General features: G+C 46.2%; 1 protein-coding gene across 3 annotated transcripts in view; it reads right to left on the bottom strand.

Annotated features, from left to right (window-relative positions):
- GOLM1 (golgi membrane protein 1) overlaps positions 1–13,920 on the bottom strand; it is a 65,705-nt gene that overhangs the window by 39,371 nt on the left and 12,414 nt on the right. For all 3 annotated transcript variants that reach the window (XM_032477485.1, XM_032477486.1, XM_032477484.1), the window contains exons 2-3: positions 11,444–11,593; positions 9,043–9,222 (exon numbers count right to left, since the gene is read on the bottom strand). In XM_032477485.1, coding sequence (XP_032333376.1) covers positions 9,043–9,222; positions 11,444–11,572 — 309 coding nt within the window. In that variant the 5' untranslated portion in view covers positions 11,573–11,593. The remainder of the gene's footprint in view (positions 1–9,042; positions 9,223–11,443; positions 11,594–13,920) is intronic.

Raw genomic sequence — 13,920 nt, 5'->3', positions numbered from 1 at the left:
GTCACCAGGGTCCTTTTAAACAATGTACAAAACTAGATTTGTTCAAACATGTTTATCACTTAAAGAATCAACTTTATCTACAATTTTCATGGCACACATTTTTAAGAGCTTGAATGTAACCATAATTAATGGAAGATTAAGTGTAATCTGTATTTTTTTAAAAGGGGGTGGGAGGTCTCAGTGCTTAGTCCCTGTGTAATGGAATTACAGGTGATTTTTTATTTTCTTTTTATACCTTCAAAATTGTCTACAATAGCAATATTTTGATCATTAAGGAAAAGACAACTTTTTTGAAAGTCACTTAAGGCTGACTTACACACAATCATTTTTTGCTTTAAACAGAGCTGAATATCCCTACTTACACGGAGCTCAGGAAGTGACCGTACGGGAGTTTCCACCCAGTTATATAAATATACACACGAACCTGCATAACTGCATTTACGCAGTCAGACCGCCATAACCACACCTATTTATGCAACAGACACGCAGAAAAGGAGGAGAGTGAAACTGACAGCTGCTTCAGTTTCCAAGAATCAGCTGAAGTCTCCCTTGAAGTATTTACCCTCAAGTGATCAGTCTGAGGGACTCGGCTGATTATCAAGACAGAGAAGCTGGCTCACAGGTCGCTGTCCCCTGCCAGGCTTCTCCCTGCGAACACCGGGCTGTGGCTGGTGGAAACGGAACAGGCGAGGAAGGTGCAGAGAGGAAAAGAGAACTGGCAGGACCCCGTCTGCTGAGGAAGATGGAAGGGAACAGCTAATGGCAATGAAAATATGCACAACTTGCAGCCCAGTAGTTCAGCTTCTAAGTTTATCCCTACAATTCTTTTGACCATGACCCACAATAACAAATTGCACCTTATAATTAAGTATAAACATTTTCACACCTATTTTTTAATATAAACTAACACAATGGTTTCACCAAACAATACAAAATGATATAATACTCTAATATTTTTACTGTTTTTAAATGTGGGTCGTAAGCTAACAAATTATTTTTCACAGCTCATTAACGGGTCCCAAACTGGAGTCAGAAAAGCACTGCCAGCTTGGAGAAACCCACACGTGCCGAGGGAGCCCTGGAGAAGCAGCTCATTCTCTGCAGCAGTGAGACCCTAGGGACAACCGACGGGCCTGTGTGTTTGTACAAAGAAATCGGGCCGAGCAATGAGAAGGGATGAACCAGATCTACACACTAACAAAGACCTCAAAAAAACATTCACTACTAACAGCAAGTCACAAAAGGACAGAGCAAGCCAACATACACATGAAGAACTCCCAAAATTTAAAAAAAAAAAATTACTGTTTTGGATGCCTGTAGTAAAAGTTCATAAATATAAACCACAATCGTTGAAATTCACAGTAGTGGCTATCTCTGAGCAGGAGGGAAAGAGGAAGGAAAACAGGGGACCACAACTTTACTTAGAATGCTTTTTGCTTTAAATAGTTCCTGGGTGAGGAGCACAGAGGTGTTAGTTTATTATTCTTCTGATCTCTCTGCACGTCCAGCTATTTCATAATAAACCTGTTCTGTATGGACTTTGGTTGACGATAATGTGTCCTTGTTGGCTCATCGATTGTACCAAATATGCCACACTGATGAGGGATGTTGAGGGTAGGGGAGTATATATGTGTGGGTGGGGAGGGCTATGTGTGAACTCTATTTTCTGCACAATTCTGCTGTGAACCTGAAACTGCTCTAAAAAAATTAAGTCGAATAATAAAAAAATAAAAAATAAACTGTTCTAGGTCTCATGAGCATGGCTGCTGAAATGCTCATGTGATGCTCCCCACTCGCCTACCCCTTCCTGGTGACATCTGAAGGGGCATCTCCGCAAGGTGGGCTCAGTCCTGAGGCCCGAGACACACCTATTCCCCAAGTCTGGGTGAGACAGCGATCTCAGGAAAACAGCAGTGAGCAGTGCATGTCCAACTTGGCTTATTTCCTAAAACTTTCCAATAGTCCAGTAAATGTGCGTAACGATGAAAAACATATCTTAGGAAAAAAAGTATTAACATTAGTTACTTTGTCACAACACTGCAAATTTTAAAAATAAGACTCTTAATCATAATGCCTTCTACTTGTTAAAATCATTTCATTTAGGAAGGGTCCGAAAAATGAAAATAACAACCTGAGAGAACAGCTTTATTTTTAAAAGTGTGCTGCCGCAAAATATCTGGTCTCCATCACCAGTCTCTGCATCACAGTAATCTTGCAGGTGTGTGCGTGTATAATCTTAAAAATTCTACTCAGAGGTTCTGACCTAGCGTATTTTAAAAATCTATATTTTGGGGGTAAGCTCCCAAGTGACTTGACAGGTAGCCAGACAAGGAGTGGTTACTCTGAAACAAATTCTGTAACCAGTAAGTGGAAAGCCCCAAGACGAGGCCATCAGCTCCAGTCAATCTGAGCTAACTGGTGACCCTGCACCCCTGAACTCCAGCAAGCAACAGAGCGTTTCGAGGAAGCACAGCCACCGGATCAGGTCACCCCACCTTCCAGCACCCAGGGAAGGGCAAAGGCACCAAAGAGGCAAAGGGGACCCAGCCCTGCCCAACTGCTGCTCCACAGGTCATGACTAGGAACCCAGAAGCCCAAAATCAGGGCTTTGACACGAGTTCTGTCTCTGTCTCCCAAACCTGCGCTGTCCAGTATTTGGCTATTCAACTTTTTCTTCCAGTTTGAGATATAATTGGCACACAGCACTGTATGAGTTCAAGGTGTACAGCATAATTCAACTTACATACATCATGGAATGATTATTGTAAGTTTAGCAAACAGCCATCGTCTCTTACAGATACAAAATTAAAGAAACAAAAAAATTTTTGCCCTTATGATAACTCTTAGGATGTACTCTTAATTTTCATATATAACAGACAGCAGTGTTAATTATATTCAGCATAATGTACATCACATCCCTAGCACTTAATATCTTATAACTGGAGGTTGAACTTTCTGACTACCTTCATCCAGTTCCACCTCTGGTAACCACAAAGCTGATCTCCTTTTCTATTATTTTGTGTTTTGAGTTATAACTGACTTACAACACTATGTAGCTTCTTGTTACACAATACAGTGACTCAGTATTCCTATACATTTCAAAATTATCACCACGATAAGTCTAGTTGCCATTTGCCATCACACAGACGTTACACTTACAGTTCCCTACGCGGTACACTTCATACCTGTGACTCACTTATTCTGCAACTGGAAGCTTCTGCCTCTTGATCTCCCTCACCTATTTCTTTCCTCTCCCACCCGCTATGCCTCTCTCCTCTGGCAACCACCTGTTTGTTCTGTGTCTACAACTGTTTTGTAATGTTGTTCATTTGCTTTGTTTTTTAGATTTTTTTAAGATTTAAATACAGTATTTGTCTTTCTCTGACTTACTTCACTTAGCGTAACACTCTCTAGGTCCGTCCACGTTTTTGCAAATGGCAACATTTCATTCATTTTTATGGCTGAGTAAAACTCCACTGTATATAGTCACACCCCATCTTCTCTATCCATCCATCTATTGATGGGCACCTAGGCTGCTTCCATATCTTGGCTATTATAAACAATGCTACAACGAACACACGGGTGCATATAACTCTTTCCAAATTAGTGTTCTTGTTTTCTTTGGATAAACACCCAAAAGACTGGAATTTCTGGATCATATGGTCATTTTATTTTTCATCTTTTGAGGAACCTCCATACTGTTCTCCACAGTGGCTGCACCAACTTACATTCCCACCAACAGTGCAGGAGGCTCCTTTTCGCCACATCCCCTCCAACACTCGTTATTCGCTGTCTTACTGATAATGGCCATCCTGACAGACGGGAGGTGGTACCTCTCTGTGGCTCCGATTTGCATGTCCCTGATATGATCACTGATGGTGAGCAGCTTTCATGTGCCTGCTGGCCTTCTCTATGTCCTCTATTCAGACCCTCTGCCTATTTTCTAATTAAGCTGTTTGTTTTCCTGACGTTGAGGTGTATGAACTCTTCGTATATTCTGGACATTAACCCCTTATCAGATATAGTTTGCAAATATCTTCTATTCAGTTGGCAGCCTTTTCGTTTTGTTGATAGTTTGCTGTGCAAACGATTTTTAATTTGAGACAGAACAAAAGCAAAAATAAGCAAATGAGACTATCTCTAATTCAAACCTGTGTTGTCCAATATTTGGCTTTTTAATTTTAAACTAGTTAAAATTAATACAATTCAAACTTCAGTTCCTTAGTCCCACTAGCCACACTGAAGGTGTTCAACAGCCACACGTGGCCAATGGCTACTGCAGCACAGAGCACAGACAGGAAGCATTTCCGCCACCACGGGGAATTCTGTTAGACAGTGCTGACCTGGCCAGAGCATGGGTTTCATTACCACACTATCCCTGATAGGTCTGGCTTTCAAGCTTCTCCCCAGGCCCCCACGTGAGGGCCATGATGCCCACGCAGAGTAACAGTGCTGACCTGAGGTGGGGACGCTGGCAGAGGATGGCACTCTCGAGGTCACATGAGATCTGCAAACCACCCCCACCCACAGATGCCAGCATGTCCAGCTCCTCCCACAGCTGAGAACTGCTATTACACCACCAGATGAGTCTTTAAGATTCCCACAAACAGCCTCATTCCAATTCAAAACACAAGTGCTAATTTCTTCAGATTAAAAAAATGGGTAACAGTCAAGTATTGGGGTGATGGACCAGCCCTACTTCTCCAGGAACAGCCCAGCCAGACTGAAACAATCAGGCGCTTTCTGCCTCAGAATTTGGAACTGGGGACAAAGGAGAGCTAGCTGGAATTCTGCAGTCTTTTGAGCAAGGAGACAGAAAAGCGATCTTATCACCTCACTTCAACAACTATCAGGCCAGCCTGGTCTCCTCTGTGGCCACATCCAAGACCCCAGCCTGATTTAGGTGATGGGGAGCTCTGGAGAGGCCCCCGCGGCCCAGGGAAGCTGTGTCTGCGCATAGCAGAGGGAGGCTAGGGCTCTGCTGGTGGTGGCCCAAGGTCGAGGGCACATCCTGGGTGACAGTTACTAACTCCTCTGGGTCTCAGTGCCCTCTCTGAACAATGAGCACCAACCTGAGAGGAGGACAGGAAGCGATCCCTGTGAAACACTGAACATAATGTCTGGCTCGCCAGAGACTCAATAAACCTGAGCTCTGCTCGCTGGTGAGGTGCTGTCCTGGGTACTCCTTCCACAGCTCGGCTGCACTGTGCACTCTTGATTCTAACAGCTAATCCAACATCTCCATCTCCTCTTAAAGCTGGGACAACCTGGTTTCATGGTTTTAATTTGGAAGAAAAAAATAAGAGTCCATACCAGGCTTCATGCTGATCTCTATCATATACTGCATCCTTACACATACTTACGTTTGTTACTAGGGCTGTCTATTCTGTTTTACCTGTCTGTTACACCCGTGCCAATAATGCATTATTTTAATTATTCTACCTTTTTAATACATGGTAATAACAGATAGATCAAATTCCCTCCTTGTTATTCTTTGTAAAAAAAATTGTAGCTAAGGAGGGAGATATTGTTAAGACGGCGGAGTAGAAGCACCTTGAACTCAGCTCCTCACGAACATAAAATCACAACTGACTGCTGAACCACCATCAGCAAAAGAGACTAGGACCTATCAAAAGAGATCTTGTTCAACCAGAGACATACAGAGCGAAGCACCACACCCAATGGCCAACAAGCACACGAAAAGATGCTCAACATCACTAACTGGTGAAGAAATGCAAATCACAACTACAATCAGGTATCACCTCACACTGGTCAGAATGACCATCATTTAAAAAGTCCACAAACAATAATGCCGTAGAGGGTGTGGAGAAAAAGGAACCCTCCTACACTGTTGGTGGGAATGTAAACTGATGCAGCCACTATGGAGAACAGTATGGAGGTTCCTCAAAAAACTAAAAACAGACCTACCATATGATCCAGCAATCCCACTCCTGGGCATGTATCTGGAGGAAAATATAATTCTAAAAGACACATGTAGGGAAGAGGGTATAGCTTAGCAGTAGAGTGCATGCCTAGCACGCACAAGGTCCTAGGTTCAATCCCCAGTAGAATAAATAAATAAACCTAATTACCCCTCCCCCCACCAAAAAAAAAAGACACATGTACCCCAATGTTCACAGCAGCACTATATACAATAGCCAAGACATGGAATCAACCCAAATGTTCATCAACAGATGAATGGATAAAGAAGTTGTGGTATACATATGACCCAGGAATCCTGCTCCTGGGCATTTATCCAGAAGGCACCCTACTTCAGGATGACACCCGCACCCCAATGTTCATAGCAGCACTATTTACAATAGCCAAGACATGGAAACAGCCTAAATGTCCATCAACAGATGACTGGATAAAGAAGATGTGGTATAGTTATACAATGGAATACTACTCAGCCATAAAAACTGACAACATAACACCATTTGCAGCAACATGGATGCTCCTGGAGACTGTCATTCTAAGTGAAGTAAGCCAGAAAGAGAAAGAAAAATACCATATGAGATCACTCTTATATGGAATCTAAAAAAAAAAAAAAAAAGACACAAATGAACTTATTTACAAAACAGACTCATAGATGTAGAAAACTTACGGTTACCAGGCAGAAAGAGGGGTGAGAAGGGATAAATTGGGAGTTTGAGATTTGCAGATACTAACTACTACATATAAAATAGATAAACAAGTTTCTACTGTATGGCACAGGGAACTATATTCAGTATCTTTTAGTAACCTACAATGGAAAAGAACATGAAAATGAATATATGTATGTCTATGACCGAAACACTATGCTGTACACCAGAAATTGACACAACATTGTAAACAGACTATACTTCAATTTTTAAAAATGGAAAAAAAAAAGGAAAAAAAAAAAAGAATGGAGGTGTAACAGTCACATGGTTCCCAGCTGAAAGATTTCCGTCTTGCTTCATACAGAGGCAGATGTTTTTTAGGAAATGTTGGCCAATTACATTTCAAAGAATTCCAAGTCTGTAGTCTCATCTCCACAACAGCTTACACTCAATGAACCAGCATCTCTGTATCTAGGGGTTGCCTGCGGTGATGAATTCTCTAAAACAAATGGTTCTGTGCAGCACGTTCCTGGGGGATTCTGCCTACACGATGGGGGAAGCCCGTTCTGCAGGAGTCCGGACCCCATGCCTGTGTACCCAGGCCGAGGCAGGAAGCCCCATGAGCAGAAATCACCCAGCAACCTCTCCTCCCCACCCAAAACACGCGCCCGCACTGTCACATAATGCACAGAAACATCCAGAAGCTTGGAGGAGTATGAAAAGAGAGCAAGCATTCCCAGAATTCTGGATTTCACGCGCCAGTAAGATTTCAGGCATTTGGGAGACTCACGGTGTTAAGAAAACAAAAACACTTAAAAGCAACAACCAAAGTTTGACGCACTTTAGAAGATACCGGTAACTCGCATCACTACGCCATTTAACGCACAGCCCTCCTATCTTCTTTTACTATCATTTCAAAAAGAAAAATATTAAAAACAAAAATGTAGAAAGGCCAGAGGCTCAGAGTAAAAGACAATTCTTCCGAAGGAAAAAGGAGTTAAATTTTCAGGTAATGACACCCATACACACAGGGGTGGAGAGGCAGGCACACACGTACTTAAACCTCCTCATTTCTCCTCACTCCCTGCAGGTGGGAAAACCCTGCTCTGGCAGCTCCCAGACTTTAGTCGGGCACTGTAGAAGCACCAGACCAGCACGGACGGTCGTTCCCCCCTTGGCCTGTCCACCCCGGGAGCCCACCTCAGCCCAGGCTCTGAGGCAAGCCTGCGGCTCTCTGCTGGATTCCCTTCCCCAGCCCAGCCCCCCCCAGCTCCTGTCACACTCCTTTTTCATCGGGCAGAGGGCTAGGGTGCCAGACACCTCTGCACACCCTGCAAACTCCAGGTGGAGTTTCCGCTAAATCTATCCCCTGACAATCAACTCTACTTCCTCCCAAGATGTGTACAGGCCATGAGAAATGTCGAGGTGCCAACGTATTCAGCGAAAGGGGATTTCAGGGGCACAGAAAGTGTCACCCCTGTATGAGAAAAGTGAAGAAAAACCAGGAAGCACTTTCCTACAACAGCAGTAAAACGGGAACAACTCCCAGAGAAGACATAACCACGTGTGAACATGAGAAAGTGCTCTGCAAGTGAGAAAAAGCTCTTCTCACCTTTTAAACCAGCTACACAGGAGGAGTCTGTGGCTCCACCCAGAGATGATTCAACTCCTGGGACGTGCTAGCCACTAGCTTCTGCAAGGACCGAGTCCACCCTCAACATGATGGATCTCAGGACACAACCGCTGCCAATGCATCAAGCATTTCACAGAGAGGCACACGGATTCGTAAGAACCAAATCTTTCCAGGCAATAAATGGTCCTGAGTTCCATGTACTTTAGAAAAGAAGGTATCAGTAACTCGCATGGTTACACAACTTACCAAACAGGGAAGTGGGGTCCTGCAGCCCCAAGAAAACCAGAAAAAGCAAGACACATAAAGCTTAGACACACTCATTAGCGGAAAGCCCTTCTTTTAATCTGTGCGGGATCTGGTGTTTTTTTAAACCTAAAAAGCAGCACTCTTAAGGGCCCTACTTTCTTCGTTAGTGTTTATTATTCAGGCGTCAGGGTCTCCTCGCACTATGAGACAGTCAAGGGCACAGACGCCACTCTCCTCTGTGAGACACAAGTGTCCAGCATGGGCCTGGCACAGAGCGGGTACTTAATGCATGTTTGTGGAAAGTAAGAAAAAAAGTAACAGATGGATGAATCTGAGGCTAAGAGTTCCTTTGCCTTTCTCCTATTTATAGCCACTGCGAAAGGGTTTCCGTCAAACCCACCCAGGGACCGACGGCGAGACGCAGGGCAGCGTGGGGGAGGCGCCCAAAGCTTGATTAGGAGGCTCATTTCACACAAACACCTGAATACACACACAGCTGCTCATGCACCCACCGAAGAGCGGGTATGCTCGACAGGGTACAAACAGTACCTAGAATTAAGGGGAAACCCGAGCAGGCCTTGCCTTCTCGTCCTGGTACAGCTTGTTGACGCTCTCCATCTGAAAGTTGTGGCTGGACTGGATCTTGTCCAGCTGCTCCCGCTGCTTCTCCAGCTCCCCCTGGAACTCGTTCTTCTTCATCTCCACGGCCCCTCGCTCCGCGGCCGCCCTGCGGACCCTGCCTTCCAGCTCCAAGATCCGCGTCTGCAAGGACATCGCGGTGTGAGGACCACGTCAGGCCACCCCCAGCCCCGGCCGCCCACCTGCCTCCCTCAGCAAGGACCACACCGGGGCCCCGAACTGCATCGAGCCTCAGACAAGTGTGTCCCGCCTGCACGGTGAGTCCCCAGGGGCTCGGTCTTCAGGTCAACTGTGCAAAAGGTCCCACAGGTTATTCTAGAGAGACGGGGCTGCGTGTGGAGGAATTCACTTATCGGGGCATCTGGGTCTCCACGGAAATGCCACCACACCTCTCGCAGGATTTTGTGAGGCCTGAATAAGGTACGTACAGGCACACCTCGATTTATCGTGCTTTGCAGATACTGCGTTAAGGATCAAAGGTTTGTGGCAACCGTGCAAGGAGCAAGCCTGTCAGCACCACTTTCCAACAGCACCTGCTCATTTCGTGTCTCTGGGTCACATTCTGATAATTCTCACAACATCCCAAGGATTTTTGTTATTACTGTATTTGTCATGGTGATGCGATTGTGGTCTTTGAGGTTACTTACTCCCAAATCCGGCTGAAGGCTCAGGTGATGATTGGCAACTTTTTTTTTTTTTTAGCAATGAAGTATTTTTAAATTAAGGTAGCAGGAGGGCCGGTTAGCTCAATTGGTTAGAGCGTGGTGCTAATAAATTAAGGTGTGTATATTTTTTAAGACATAACAATACTGAACACATAACAGACGACAGTATAGTGGAAATGTAACTTTTTATGCCCTAGGAAAACAATTTTAAAAACCATGTGACTCACTCTATTGCGCATTTGCTTTACTGCGGCGTCTGGAACCACCGTATCACCAAGGTGTGCCTGTACATAAAATGCCTTCGCTACAAACACCTGACGTGAGCTGGTGCTCAAATATTTAGTTCCGTTTCCTCGTAACAGAGCACTTAACCACTGTTTATAAGACACAATTTCTGGACACACATTCAGGGCTCAGGGAAAGCTCAGACACTACACAGTGGGCAGGGAAGCCAGAGAGGAGGATGGAGCACTGTGACAGGGTGCACTTCCATGGCTGAGGCCCTGCCGTTACAAAGACTGGGTGGGAACCCCAGCTCCCCCCAGACGTAACCTCTCTGTGCCTCAGTCTGCCCACCTGTGAAATGGGGAACACTAAGCCCCAGCCTGACAGTCTGTGTACAAAAGATGATGTATGCAACGTACTCTCCAACGAGAGTCGTTCTGACACTCGTGAAAGGGGTAAGGAAAACCTCATTCAAGTCGACTGCAACAGGGGTCAGAACAGTCAAACTGTTCTCAACTCTGAGCGCAGCAACGACAGCTGAGGACATACAGCCAACAAGCAGAGGGAGGGGTCAGTGCGGGGAAGGTACTAAGAGGGCAGGGGGAGTCTTGCTAAAGGCAAGTCATCAACGACAAGAGACACCAGGGACAAGGAGCTTGCTCAGACATCGGGGGTGGAGGGAGGAGTCAGCAGGACTCTTTGCTAAGCCGAGCTGGGCAGGCCAAAACCAGGATGGGGGACCAAGATGGAGGCCTAGTCAGGAAGACGGCGCCTGTCAAGGGTGAGGTCAAGGAGAGCCCCCGTCCTGCGCAGCACTGCCAGACCCATGCCAGGCAGCCAAAAATGGGAACACTAAAACTGTCATTACCAGTAAATGATGGTGACAAAGATTGGTACCTCTAAAACATTTCTTTTGGGTTAGGGTTTTCCTGTTATTGTTGTTTTTAAGTGGAGGTACTGGGGATTGAACCCAGGCCCTGGGGTATGCTAAGCACGCACTTCTACCACTGAGCTGTACCCACCCCGCTAAAAACACATTTCTCACACCCATTATCCAAATACATTTCCAACGTCACTCTCTGCTATCAAGTGTGGGCTGGAGGACCAGAACCCAGGACCAGGGTTGTGGGCATTGTACTTAAGCAAGCTGTCTTCCCAGAACCAGCCTAAAAGGCTCAAACGAAAATTGTTAACTCACAGGAAAAGCAGAGGGGGTGGCCCAGCTTTAATCCTAGGAAGTCACCAGGGGTCCTCTCCAGCCCAAGAGCAGAGCCGGTGTGGAGTCAGGCCCAGGGCTGGGTGTGGGGCCACGCAGAGCCTCGAACTTGCATTACAGTGCGCACACCGCCTTTAGTGGCCATGAACAGCAAACTCCTCAGACACCACCCCCGACCCCACCACCCAGCAACTTTAAATACTCTATGACATCCTCACAAACAAGACCAACAGAACACCTGGAGATCCATGCTCCGGGAGCTGGCGATCCAGTAGTTGAAGCCCAGGACGATGACACAGGCCACCAGGGCCGCCAGCAGGAGGGGCGGCGACTTCATGCTCCGACGCCCATTTCCTAGTCCCATCATCTCAAAGGCCGGGCTGAGAATCTGCAGAATAAACACACACACAGACAGGCCTCAGTACAGCATTTACCAACCCCCGGGCATGCCACACCCACCATCGCAACCAACAGGAAGGCACCCTGCCCCCAGACGGCGTGGCAGGTTCTCTTTGAGATGTGAACCTGTCGGTGGAGAAAACCATATAAGTAGCGCCCACAGAGCCCAGGGACGTGCGCCCTGCGCAGTGCGGCCAGACCCCCGGGCCAGGCTTGCAGGAGCGAGCCCCCGTCCCAGAAACCCGTCACACACAGGCCGGAGACCTCGGGCAAGCCACAGGTTCTCTTCTGCTTCAGTTCGCTCGTCTGTAAAATGGGGATAGTCATAGCCCCTACCTCCCCAGTAGTCTGAGAAATCATCATCTCTGCAAGCAGCAACAGCAAATACCAGGGCTTCCACACCACACTAGAAAGACTCCATCTCTCACTGCTCCCCAAGGGAGACTTTGATCTGATTCCTAACAACGGAGGTTTTTCACCCTTTGACAGACCTGCCAGTGACACCCAATTTAAGTGTGGTGTGGTTTTTTTTTTTTTTTTTTTTTTTTTTTGGTGGGTGGAAGTAATTAGGTTTACTTATTTATTCTTCGAGGAAGTACTGGGGATTGAACCCAGGACCTCATGCATGCTAAGCATGCGCTCTACCACTGAGCTACAACCCCCCTCCCCCAAATTTCAGTGTTTCTTGAGCAAAGCTGGAAAGCCTCCTGGAGGTGGGTGAAGTCGGGAGGGGTGGGGCCCTGCGGCAGAAATGAGGCATCCAGCCGGCTTCCTCCGGACACTGCCCTCTCACCTCCGAGCCGCATCTGTGCAGGGACAGAGTTAGGGAGGCGCTTCAAGAGCTGCAGGGAGCATCGAGCTTCTTCAAAGACACACAAACACGGCTTCCAGGAAAGGAGCTATGTCGTGCTCTGGGGCTTCAGCCACAAACCAGGTGTGGCTGGATCCAGGTGTCTGTCAGCAAGGACAAGGGAAGTTGACTTTTCCAAATGGCTTCTGCTGAGCCAGACCAAACAGGACCTTATCAGAGGGAGGGCAGCACACACAATAAACAGTCTCTCTGGGAACAGGTGTGCTTGTATGCCAGGTGTGGCCAGCAATGCAGGAGGTGGAAGAGAAGGTGAGGGAAACAGGGAGGAGGGGGAAGAAGGACCACCAAGGACTCAGCTTTGGGTGAGCTTCGAGGGAGAACACAGGAGACGGGACAGCCACTCTCACCTACAGTCCTTCTAGCCAGGTGTGTCCCTGGGAGACGTCCTCTCTCTGCAGGCACGAGTGTGGGAGCCGAGATGGGGATAAGCGAGTGATCTAGTTCAATCTCAATCCAATCACCTAAACCCAAGCACCCCCAGAATTCCTATGCATAGACCCGAGGGCTCAGTCTGGCTTCTGCCAGGTGCCTTGCTCACCAGCTTCTGGGCTCTTAGGATGAAAGAAAGTTTTAAATTCAACTACCAGCTGAGGTCAGCAAGCACCGTACACACTAACGGAGACTAATGCTCAGAAATACTAAACTTCTAGAACATTCTATAGATCTGCTGAAAATGTGTCTCCACCACCTCGCCAGGTTTGATTTTGATCAGCCTTTTTTATTGCTTGTAACTTTCTAAAATATAAGAGCACAAATATGAGAAAAAAACACACATTAAAAAAAAGTAAAATTAAAAGTCCCCCTCTTCCCACTCCAATGGCCGGGAAGTGTCCTCTGTCCCAGCTGCTCTCAGCCCTCCAAGGGGGATGAAAATCACCGGGGACGCTTCTTAAGTTACCAACAAGTGGGGCCACTCCTCCTTTCTCTATGAAACTTTCTGCCCCTAGTTTTTGGTTGTTGCTGGTGTTTTTAAAATAACCTAACCTTGTCACTCTTCTTTTATGGCCTCTGGGTTTTGTTTATCTTTAGAAAGACACTTCCTACTCTAAGTTTAGAAGTGCGTTTACCCGCACCTCCTCTCAGCACATCCATGGTTTCATACTTTATGGTTTATATTTAAAACTTTCATCCACTTGAAACTCCTTTTTGATGTAAGGAGTAAGGAAATACAAAGAACACAACTTTCCTCTTTTTTGTAAAGGCCAGCCAGATCTTTCAGCACCTTTCAGTGAAAAACCTATTTTTAATGAGTGCTTTGAAAGGCCATCTTTGTCATCCACTTAATTCCCTAACAACAAACTTTATTAGATGGACCCTCACCTGACCTGTCATTCCGGCAGATGTAAGCCAGCGTGGGTATACTGTAACTCTGCAATGTAACTCAATTCTCATTTAAGTAAGCGTCAATAAAAATCCAGTCAATAAAAAAACCTAATGAGCCACAA

Source organism: Camelus ferus, chromosome 4 (assembly GCF_009834535.1).
Source record: "Camelus ferus isolate YT-003-E chromosome 4, BCGSAC_Cfer_1.0, whole genome shotgun sequence".
NCBI lineage: Eukaryota > Metazoa > Chordata > Mammalia > Artiodactyla > Camelidae > Camelus > Camelus ferus.
This window is presented reverse-complemented; position numbering and strand designations above follow the sequence as displayed.